General features: G+C 38.2%; 1 protein-coding gene across 1 annotated transcript in view; it reads right to left on the bottom strand.

Annotated features, from left to right (window-relative positions):
* The window catches only part of LOC101293031, an 11,231-nt gene extending 6,599 nt beyond the window's left edge, over positions 1–4,632 (bottom strand). Inside the window, exons 1-3 of the mRNA XM_004305451.1 lie at positions 4,501–4,632; positions 1,884–3,959; positions 1,741–1,783 (exon numbers count right to left, since the gene is read on the bottom strand). Coding sequence (XP_004305499.1) covers positions 1,741–1,783; positions 1,884–3,889 — 2,049 coding nt within the window. The 5' untranslated portion in view covers positions 3,890–3,959; positions 4,501–4,632. The remainder of the gene's footprint in view (positions 1–1,740; positions 1,784–1,883; positions 3,960–4,500) is intronic.
* Between the last annotated feature and the right edge of the window lie 7,244 nt (positions 4,633–11,876).

The following is an 11,876-nucleotide window of genomic DNA, read 5'->3' as shown; positions in this document are numbered from 1 at the left end:
TCTCTCTCTCTCTCTCTCTCTCTCTCTCTCTCTCTCTCTCTCTCTCTCTCTCTCTCTCTCTCTCTCTCTCTCTCTCTCTCTCTCTCTCTCTCTCTCTCTCTCTCTCTCTCTCTCTCTCTCTCTCTCTCTCTCTCTCTCTCTCTCTCTCTTCTAAAACCCTAATACCAATCCAACCAGTCAATCACCGAAGCGTATTGGATTCCACTCCTCTGATCCAATTGCAATAGATCCGAGCACCGCCTCTGTTGGATCGGATCAGCTCAATTTGAGGACCTTGTGAATCAATCATGGATTCGAGTCGGAGAGCTGTGGAGTCGTACTGGAGGTCGAGGATGGTCGACGCAGCTACCTCCGACGAGGACAAGGTCGCGCCGGTCTACAAGTTGGAGGAGATTTGCCAGCTGCTGACATGTCAGCATCGTCAAGGAGGTCTCTGACTTTGTCTTGAAGCGTCTCGACCATAAAAGCCCCATTGTTAAACAAAAGGTGTTGTCCTATTTCATTCTTCTTGTTTAGATCAAACTGGTGAATTTCATGTTTGAGTCTAAATGTGTTGCATGCGATATGAAATCATGTTAAAAATTGAAATCAAGTTTACTACCCCCATTACTACCCCCAGTAAAAGTTTAATCGGGGTAGTAAACTTTATTTTTTTGCATCTAAGTTGATTTTTCTCCGTTTGAATATGAATTATGACATTTGAGCTACTGTTTTGCAAGTTTACTACCCCCAGTAAAAGTTTACTAGGGGTAGTAAATTTTATTTTTTGCATCTAAGTTGATTTTTCTCCGTTTTAAAAGTTTACTAGGGGTAGTAAATTTTATTTTTTCGCATCTAAGTTGATTTTTCTCCTTTTCAATGTGAATTATGGCATTGGAGCTACTGTTTTGCAAGTTTACTACCCCCAGTAAAAGTTTACTACCTCCAGCAGAAGTTTACTAGGGTTAGTAAACTTTATTTTTCTGCATCTAAGTTGATTTTTCATTGTTTTAAGGTGTATAATGGTCATGGAGAAACTTTATTTTGAGTTTACTACCCCCAGTAAAAGTTTACTAGGGGTAGTAAACTTTTTTTTCGTACTTGGGTTAAGATCACGTAAATTCCAATGGCATTTAAAAAAATTCAGTGAGATTTCCGGAAAATTCCGGCCACCGGATGCCGGCAATTTTCCGGCCGTCGTAAAATTCTGATGACCGGATTCCGGCGGCCGGAGTTCAGAGTCCGGCGACCGGAATGCGGCGGCCGGTGACTGGCGCCGGAGCCCGGTGTGCTTCCGGCAAAGTCTTCCCTCCATCTTTTTCACTTTTTCTTTTTAAGTAAAAGCTAAGGGTAAAAAAGTCTTTAAAAATATAATTTTATTATACTTTAATAAAGATTTGTGTATTTGGGCTTAAAACAAGTACCTTGTATTCAAATGGGCTAATAAAAAAGATTATCATTGAAATGGGGTTTGACTTTTTTTATTTTGTGCATTAGGGCTTTTTCCCTAAAAATAATAACTAAAAATATAAAGTAACGTGAGAATTACAATTTAGAAAATATAGATTTCACATCCGAAATGACAAAGAAGAGTCTTCTTGGAAAATTAGGAAGAAAACGTTATTGTCTCAGCTTGAGGCTTCAGGTGATTTGGTCAAGTCATTACATCTGGGGAAGCCTCCTCTGCTTAGAGAGGTCCCATATTTCCATAGAGTCACTTGTCCTAAGCTGCGGTAATTAGAACTTGAAAAATATACATACAACCCGACTCCGATTGCCACTTCGTATGTATAGTATTGACATTCTGCAGGCAAAACAGACCAAGTAACCTTGACAGGGGATGCAGAACAGGAGTAAAGTAATGACACTACAGTTAATAATTTACAAATGCCTTAACATATTACAAGTTTTCAGGGTTATGCTTTTCTTCTATCTCGTGAACCCTTTTCAAAGACTCTTCGAATGTTTGCACTGCTACATTGTAATGGTCAAGAGAGATCACACCTTCCTCTACGATTTGCAAGGCACTTCTATACAACTGACTAAACCACTGCATACGGTCAGTACCATCAACATTATTGGAGCCATGATCTGGAATATATAAACGCTTGTAATCCTTTTTCCATCGTGCCAAAATGTACTTGGAAGGGATCTCCTCCACTCCATTAAAATTAAGGACACACAAAGCATGCCGGCATAGATACCCATGGAAGTTAAAGCAACTGCAGATACAACGAACCTCACCTGCTGTTCTGTTGTACAGAACTTCATAATCCCTTATCTCTCGCTGATTCCCATCTGCCACGACACGCTCCTTGACCAAGAATATTATGATTGGCCCATCGATGTGCAACTGTGTAGTGCTAAAACAAGAATACATCTCCTCCACTTCAAATTGGAATTTCTTGAATATGTCTCTAGTGTAAATTTTTGAAAGCTGCAACTCAAAAGAACATCTTGTTTTCAGCATGGGACTTGAGCTTCTTGAATCAATATCTGCAAGAGCTTCTTCCTTATGCTTCTTCTGTAGAGCCAATTCGTACTTGTCCAGAAATTCTTTCAGTGGAGTTTGCTTGTGTACGTATTTGTCAAAAAATGGACTCAAGGTTTCACCTGGACGTGTGGCCGACATTCCGGAAAAAGATGTGTCTTTCAAGTAAACTGGAGCCCACCTGAATCGATCGTCATACAAAGATTGAAGCCACTCATGATCACCAATTCCAAAACGGTGAATCATGTACCCCCATGCTGCTTCAAATTCAATCACCTTCAGAGTTTCATAAACAGCTTTAAGCAGTGCCTTCCTAATTGCATCATAATTGCGTGATCCTCCCAATTTCTCTGGAACTTTTTTAATGATCAGGGACAAACCAAAGCAATGATGACAGCTAGGAAACACCTTAGCAATTGCACTCTGCACAACATTGCACCTGTCAGTAATAATTGTTTGCGGAGAACGTCCTGACACACATGTAAGCCAAGCTTTGAACAACCAAATATAGGATTCTGCTGTCTCCCCTGCAAGCAAGGCACAACCAAGCAACACCGCTTGACCATGGTGATTTATCCCCACTAACGCCACAAGTGGGATCTCAAATTTATTTGCCAAGTATGTGTTGTCAAAATATATCACATCACCAAAATAACCACATGCCACCCTCGACCTAGCATCAATCCAAAATACATTTCTCAAACGCCCATCATCATTGATGTCCATCAAGTAAAAGAAGTTCGGGTTTGTTAACTGCATACGACAAAGGTAATTATAAATTGCTTGTGTGTCACCTTTTTTCAGGTTCAACTGATTGGGACTATCATTCCTGGCTTCTGTTGCATTAAAATTTGAGGGTCCATTACCCCCGGAATCTATCACAAGTGCTCGGTACAGCTTAATTGTTTGATTTTCTGCATCTGAACTTGACTGTGACTTCCTCTTTGTTCCACTTGTCATCTTTTTCATCGATTTGTACATCTTTGTACCTAATAAGTGGTTATGTTCAAGTGCAACTTCAAGTATTCTCCACCTTTTGGAGTCCACTAACCTCATCCTTAGCATTGCAGGACAACCAGTTCTTGTTTCCTTTCTCAAACGGTTGACATCTTTAATTCTTTTGAAACCTTGACTGCTGCAACAAAGAACAGCACCGTACTTCTCTTTACTGTTCCTCTTAAACCATGAATTCTTCACTCTAACACGAAAACCCAATTCCTTAGCATAGCAATTGTAATAATTATAAGCATCCTCATACGACTCGAACTCCATTCCAATAGCAGGTGCAACAAATTCTTTTTTTCCTTCTCGGACACAATTTTCAGCATCCAATTCCATCAAAACACCATCTCGAGCTGTTGCAATCACATTACTGTCGGGATCCTGTACTTGCTCACTGTTAAGAGAGCCTATTTCCATCTGAAAGAGACGCAAAACCCCCTTATTTCCCAACTTTAATGTCAACAAACAAACAATTTCAAAAACCAACCTACACAAGAAAGCACAATGCTATCAATATAAGTACGTGAGCTAACAGCCAACATTAAAGCCATCCTATAGATTATCGAAACGCTTCTTCCAATTGATGAAAACATCAGTACAGCACAAGAATCAATACCCACTTTAACCGTCAAATGGTAATCAACATATCAAAGTTCTAACTTTGTCAAGCAAATGTTAGTGTTTGTCTACAATTACAGAAAAAAAATAAAAAAATAAAACAATACCCAATTGGTAGCTCAGAAAACACAACAAACCAATTGAGAAAAACAAGGAACAAACTTTGAGTTCTGAATTTGTTATCAGTTGAAACAAGAACAAGCAATATTGTGTTGGGTGCAGGTTAAATACTAATGTTTGTCCTCTGCAACTTAAATAGGTTCCAGGAGACCAAACAGATTATTAGATACATGCAACTCCCAGAAACTGATAATTGATAAACATAGAAATATTATGAGTCGAAAGTAGGGACGGTGTTTGAAAGTAAGAAACGAAAAAGAAGAAAATTGCAGGAATTAAAGAGTGCTTACAGGATCCGATAAAAAGATAGGTAGATGCGATGAGTGAGGGTTTCGCCGGCCGCGGACTCGCGGAGGTGTCTGTGGTGGGTTCTGTTAGTACATACAGAATCTTAATAAATGGGATCCCATCATACACTTGGGTTTCCTTTTGAGTTTTGACACACTGCTTTTGCCACGCACTAAACTAGTCTTGGTCTGCTTCTTTGTTTTGGATTAAATTTATTTTACCCATTTCAGGTTTGGGTTAAATTCATTTCAGCTTTGTCTATTTGTTAAGATTTCGTCAAATTTGACTTTATATCTCACTTTAAGGCCTTAACAGTTATTTAATGACAAAAGACACTTAATAGTCTATTTCTAAGAGCATCTTCAACAGCTTTCTCATTTGCTTGAACTTATCAATTTTAGAGAATATAGAGCTGTTTTTAGGTCTAACAGTTTCTCCGTCACATTCCTCAAAATAGGGATGGAGAAGAAATAGAAACACTCATTCCCCAAATTTGCAGCAAAGTCTTCCTTCCCCAAATTATCGAAATTAGCATTGTCATAAATTCCTCACATGCTCCAATGAGAAGAAAATAATATAAAATATATTATTGAGTATGTTATTGTTAAAATAAGGTATAAAATATTTCTTTTTTAATTAAATTAAAAATGATGTAGTATATTTAATTGTAGTAATAAATGTTAAAATCTCCAAAATGAGGAAGCTGTAAGAGTTTGAGCAATTTTTTTTTGGAGTTTTTGACTTTTGCTTCCCCATTTTGGATAAATTTTGGGGAAGCTGTTAGAGATGCTCTAAGGCTTAGTTTGATATTGTGGTTTAAAAACTCAATTTTTAAAAAACTCAGTTTTAAATAAGCAACCCCTAATCTGATTTTTAAAATCGTGGCTATTCAAACTAAAAATTTTTTTAGTTTTTTGAAAACCTGTTTATCTAAAATTTTTTAGTTTTTTGAGATTTTATCAAACAAAAAATATATTCAAAATGATGATTATAAGTGATTTTAATTCTCAAATCTCGATACCAAACTGGGCCTAAGATTTCATGTTAGCATTTAACGCCCAAATCGGACAAAATCTTAAAAAATGGACATGATTGATGAAAATTAGAAAATACAGAGAGTAAATTTTTAAAGTTGAAAAAACGGGCACTGAAATGAAGTTAACCTTAAATCTCATAGGGTAAACTTAATTTAACCATTCTTTTCTTTATCTAAAACAAAGTCAATTCAACAAAATGCCAAATGAGCTCTCCGTAACAGAGCTAACGACCCTATGTACTAAAGTTTGTTTGGGATCGGAACTTGAGGTATCGATTGATATTTTAAAACGTGAGATATTAAAATTTATAATGAGCAAAAAGTCACATACCGTTCGGAGCATTTCCTCAAAGTTAAGATAATGAATTCATTTGACATCTAGTGTAATGTAGACTTTGGTGGTGTAACGAGCATCCATGTCCCCAAATGTAACACCTTTTTAATTAAATATGCACTTGGGATGCAGTGTAATGGGAAAATATCACAAACAGTTTGAGTTTTTGGGCCATAATTTTAGTATCTCAAGTTTGAGAAATATTAGACCGGTATCCAAACTATTAACCCCGAACAAATATACATACCAAGGATCACCTCTTCACTGTTAATGGGGTCAACTTTTTACGGGTAGACATGTCCTTTCACTAATAGGTGACAACTATAAAACATTCTGTTGTCGCATTTTTGTGTGAAAAAGTAGGGTTTCTTATGATGAGGGTCATTCCACTAAGTGAATCCTTTATTATGGCTTATATGAGGGATGAAGAATTTTGACAAACTCTTTGATCACACCGTTCAATTTTTAGATCTATATGAGTAGATCACTTATGTTAATTTTCAGAAATTTTGTTTCTTAAATTCACGATTTTCCTTCTAAATGATCATTTCTTCACTTTTGTCGTTTCAATTGCTAACGTGGCCGTTTGAAAATTGCAATGTCTTTAACGGCCACGTTAATATTTTAACAGAGAAAATTGACAGAATGACTATTTAAAAGAAAAATTGTGACTTTAAAGACTGTTCAGATTAAATTAAAACCATAAGGACTGAACATATGTCAACTTTAAACACATGGACTAAACAAATACAGTCATCGAGTGCCTTATCGAGACCGTGTTTTCCCAAAATTTTTTTCATTCTAACTTCGGATGTTGATACATATTGACATCTCTTAATCCATCAAGAGTCCATGTAAATCCGGAATGAACACACAAAGACATAATTCACCATATCCCTTCCAAATTAAGTAGTTACTTAGTGTGCGTTTCAAACTTCCTTTTGCAAACGTGTGCTCTGTAGTATGGAGCCACTTGACAAAGTAGTGGAGTTCAATGACATCCATTACGAGAGTATATCTCATCATAGTCGATCTCAGTGCGTGTTACTCAAATACCTTGCGTCATAAGGTGAGTCTAAGCTCTTGTTCTCACTACGCTATCTAACAAAGATATTGTTTCTACAAGATCCCGTAGGCCTTGAAGATGCTCGAATATGATATCTTCTCTTCCTATTGCCGTAGATCGGAAACCTGCAAGAGGAGATTGACTGGGACTTTTCGGTCTTTCTCTCTCCAATGATTAAGTCAGTTATGCTGGTAGGTATAATATTTAATGCTAGGAGATTTTCTTACCATTTGGGTTGACTTCATCATTGTATTTATAGCCCCGCGTTGACTTAAGTCTTCCCTGTTATTCGATGTGGGACAAATATATTGCTGAGGTTTGCATTTAGGCCTTTTGTGGAATACTTCCCTCCCGGCCCAGACTGATGTGGCCTCCAGGATGAGGCTTGTTCAATCTATCTCATGCTGGGCCTTACGGCATCGTGGGCCAAGGAAGGTATTTATCGACTACTAATTACAGGTATAGTTAATAGGGTTTAGTTTGCGGTGTCGACATCACCTGCCCAAAAACCTATCTCTTTGTTAATGCTGGATCGCATCTTTCCATTAGACCAATCAACTAAGTTGATATTCATCAACGAAAGGTGGTTCGATAGTAGACTCATTATCCCACGTCTTCATGTACACTAGTGTAATACTTGTAGAGATCTCTATATGGATTGGATTTGACATTGAGGCGCCCCCCAACGATAATCACAATTCAGATTTCATGAGACGAATTTGAGTATCACTGATCAATGGATCAAGTCGTGCCAGCTCGCTTTCTTCTCAGCGCGAGAAAGTATCAAACCTAAGGGCCTCCCTCTTTTTGAGGAGCCACACGGCCTTGTGACACCAATTTTGCCACTATATGGCGTCACCATTTCACCATCTATGGTGATGGCTCCAAGACTTCTTTTGGTCGCGTCATGTCCTATTGATAGGACATCAATCATTGCAGACATATTTGCAGTATGTGATCTCGTCACTTTAACACTTTAAGCATTTGGGATCAAGATGAGACTTAGTGGGGACAAACCACGACAATTCACGTCGTTCCACTTGAACACTTGTGTTCTTATCTCCCCTTAACAGCAGAAATATTGTCTCATCAAAGTGACAATTCGCAATTTAGCGGTGAATGAGATTGCCTGTCAAGGTTTCTACATAAGCGGATTATAGGTGGAGGTTCATATCCAACCTAAACTTATTCATCTCAAATGACTCATCATTGTGCGCAGTTGCGTTGCGATTTGGCACCTAGAAATAACATCTAGCTGAGCTCAAAGATTGGAGATCCATTTCAATCCTGTTTGAGCTCAAGGATTGCAATTTCATGTCAATCCTGGTACACAGTCATGAGCTGTAGTACAACAATATTCAATGATGGTGGGTCGTAGATGAATAGTAAAGCTGCATGTAAATATTGCATAGCCCCAAGACGCAATAGAAAGATTGGTGCGCATCAATAATATTCAAGCGACAAACTAAAGTTGCTTGGTCGTAGCCTCGGTGAGACCGTATTACGTGTGAACATGGGGTACATGACACTTCAACTTATATCCCGATAAACTTCTTTAAAGAATTGGTAGTGAACTCATAGAAGTATAAGCAACATAGGTAGTAGATAATGGTGTAACACATGACCGTTGTGTTAACACTTCAACCAACATCATAAAACATAAAAAGATGTGCGCAAGTTGGTTGTATCGATCTACATAATTTGATGTAAGAATAAAGTATTCTCTTTTGTGTCATAATTTAGCTAAAAATTAGGCTTTCAAAACGAGCAATAAACATTGCAGGGGGCCAATGATACATCGAGAGAAGGCCGGTGCACCTCAATTGCTTGAGGAATTGACTGGACGACCTCCGGGAAGTTGGAGCGGTGTTCGGGTGACGTCAATGTCCCTAGGGTGCCACCATTTACAACCATGGTGTCACCATCATGCTTCATGGAGAAGCTAGATCCCGAATGTCTTCGTTTTAAGCGGAAGAATAGATGTCCATGAGAATTTCTCAAAATTTGGACCATTATATCTCTTCCAAGATGACTGATTTGGTCAAACCAAAGCCTATATGAGTCAGTGTCCCAAATATCATGTTTGGCGACAACATGTGATTCGATATTCGAATCATAATGATATACAGTCCACTAGATTGACTCATAAACTTCTCTAAGATGCCTTTTAGTCCGCATTCATGAGAATGTATACACAAAAGAACTCTTGTTCGTTCTCACAATGTGTTTTCAAATGAAAACCACTAGCAAGAATGTCTTTAAAGCTCAACGTGGTTCGATTGCCTCTCAATGCATAGTGGGCATCTGTGACGTTTAATCATGGTGCCATGAGGCATCAAGATTCAAGCTAAACCGTGTCCCTGAATGACCGGTATGATTCAATTATTATAGTCACAGAAGATTTACAAAAGCACAAAATCCAAAGATAGTTGCCGGTTTTCTTTAGAATGTTGTAGGAAGTTCCACTATCTGCGAGGCACTTATTGTCTCTATGAGACATATCTACAAAAAGGGTAGATAGGCGAGTAAATAGTTCCACTTGAACCATTTAGAAGGATTGAAAGAAGCTACAAAAAAACTGTAATCCCGAGAGTGCATAAAAATTTTCGCGCAGAATGACCTTTGTGCACTAAAACAACCATATCTTCTTCGTTAAAATAGATATGGACGAACCGCAAAACTTTCTAAAAACTAGACTCGTAGAGCTTTCCAATGATATAAAGCTCACTGTCTGGTTCGTCCAAATCTGTTCACAAAGCTCAAACGAAATTGACTGTCCAGAAGGGACAGATTGCTGTTTTTCGCAGATTTGGCATATGCAAAGCAATGAAGCTTGCAGATGGCGGACCAAGGCGTGGAGGGTCAGTAGTACGAGGCACACTTAAACCACTATCTCCTTAATTTCATACAATTCTAAGACATCACACTGAGCTTGGATGAGCCTAGTTGAACAATTGATGATGGAAAATCTGCTATAGGGTAGAAGACTTAACCGAAAACACATTGGTGATCCTCCTTGAGGATGCAAGGCTGTGCGTCATCTTCACTTGGAAGAGACCAAAACGGCACAATCTAACCATGTAGATTGTAAATATGCCATGCTTCTAAGGGCGATGTAAAAATGTATATCTTGTTTGTAAATCAATACGAACCATAAGAGGATAATAGTTTCATAACTTCGAAAAAATTAATCAGAAACACGTTGGTGATCCTCCTTGAGGATGCAAGGCCGTGCGTCGTCTTCACTTGAAAGAGACCAAAACGGCACAATCTAACCATGTAGAATGTAAATATGCCATGCTTCTAAGGACGATGTAAAAATGTACATCTTGTTTGTAAATCAATACGAACCATAAGAGGAGAATAGTTTCATAACTTCGAAAAAATTCTCCAGGCATTCATTATTGCTAATGTGAGTTTATATCGAGGTCTTGAATAAACAAAGGACATCAATACGACGTCTTATTACATATAACTTGGAAAGAAAATCAATGTCTAGCCAATGATGTCAAAGTCAGGGGTAGCTAGAGCTGGATCCAAATATTTGAAATCCGCGATCATGAGGATGACGTTATTGTCCTCGTATTGATTTTTCGTACCTTTTTGTATGCATTCACAATTTGATCATGAGCTTGACAATCTTGAACTAGTGATATAGAGATCCAAACGGTTGCATTGTCCTAAGCGGGCTTAAGTAGTTTTGACAGATTGGTGTCTAGATCGAGAGTGTCGCCATTAGGGCCGGCGACACCTCCCCCTCTTTTCTAGACATCGGCACGGCGTTTTCTGCCGTTGTCTTGACCCATATTGTTGTCCCCACATTAGGGGACAATCCCAAATACGTTTATCGTATCAGCGTATATACAATCCTATTTGCAATTGTATGATCAAAACCAAGTCTCATTGGTAATTCCAAACCAATTAGGGCCTAGAGCTAGAACTTGATGATGATCGAATCCGCTAAAGATTATGGATCATGATGCCACAAAAGATCATCGACAATATGTAATCAATTAAAGTGGTAAGCAATCCACTTGACTAATAACTTAACAAATAGAGTTATATGAACGTTTCAAGAAACGCTCAATGAGTGCATTTCACAGTACATTGTGGTCATTACTTTTTACATAGATTGTCATTGAAGGCTTTTGTCGATGTGGCGCTTCAAAACTTTGAGTGCGTGAGATGTGAAATCTCGGCATCTAGGCTTGTTAGCTTAGGGCTCAAAATATGTGGTTTAATCTTTTTTAATAAAAAGGTTCCATAGATACCAAGCGAAGATTCGCCTTAGGCATTAACTACGTCAAAACTTAGATAAGCAGAATGTTACGTTGCTCTTGCATACAAAACTAAGCTGTTATGAGACTTGATATAGGTCACAAACGATGCCTTTAATAGTTTGTTCTACGGATTGATCACACACAATCCGGAAAAGCCGCGAATTGATCAAACACAATTCGAAAAAATGCCTCGGTTGATCACACACACCTAGGAAGCAAGAGTGATCAAACACACTTTTGACCTGCGAATAAAATTCTGAGATTTTACCTCCACACACAAAATCTCAAGCATAGAATGGACACTACCAGAAGAAAGACTTTAGCGGACGAAAAAAAAAACCAGGCCGACGAATCTATTTTTCGTCGTCTAAAGCAGACTTTAGCCGACGAAATTTTCCTTCGTCGGCTAATTTATATTTTCGTCGGCTATAGTCAACTTTAGCCGATAACTTTAAACATTCTTTAGCCGACGAAATTTTAATTTCGTCGGCTAAAGTTGACTATAGCCGACGAAAATAAATTTCGTCGGCTAAAGTTCTTTATATTCGCAGATCTGGACAGCAGCTCATCTGAGAAAAAAAAAACGGGAGAAGAAAAAACGGGAGAAAAAGTTTGGGTGTTGTTGAAATCTGTCCATAATTAAGAAGTGGAGCTATATATAG

The sequence above is a fragment of the Fragaria vesca genome, linkage group LG6 (genome assembly GCF_000184155.1).
Source record: "Fragaria vesca subsp. vesca linkage group LG6, FraVesHawaii_1.0, whole genome shotgun sequence".
In the NCBI taxonomy this organism is placed as follows: Eukaryota; Viridiplantae; Streptophyta; class Magnoliopsida; order Rosales; family Rosaceae; genus Fragaria; species Fragaria vesca.
The sequence above is the reverse complement of the archived record's forward strand: the minus strand, read 5'-3'. Positions and strand labels throughout refer to the sequence as shown.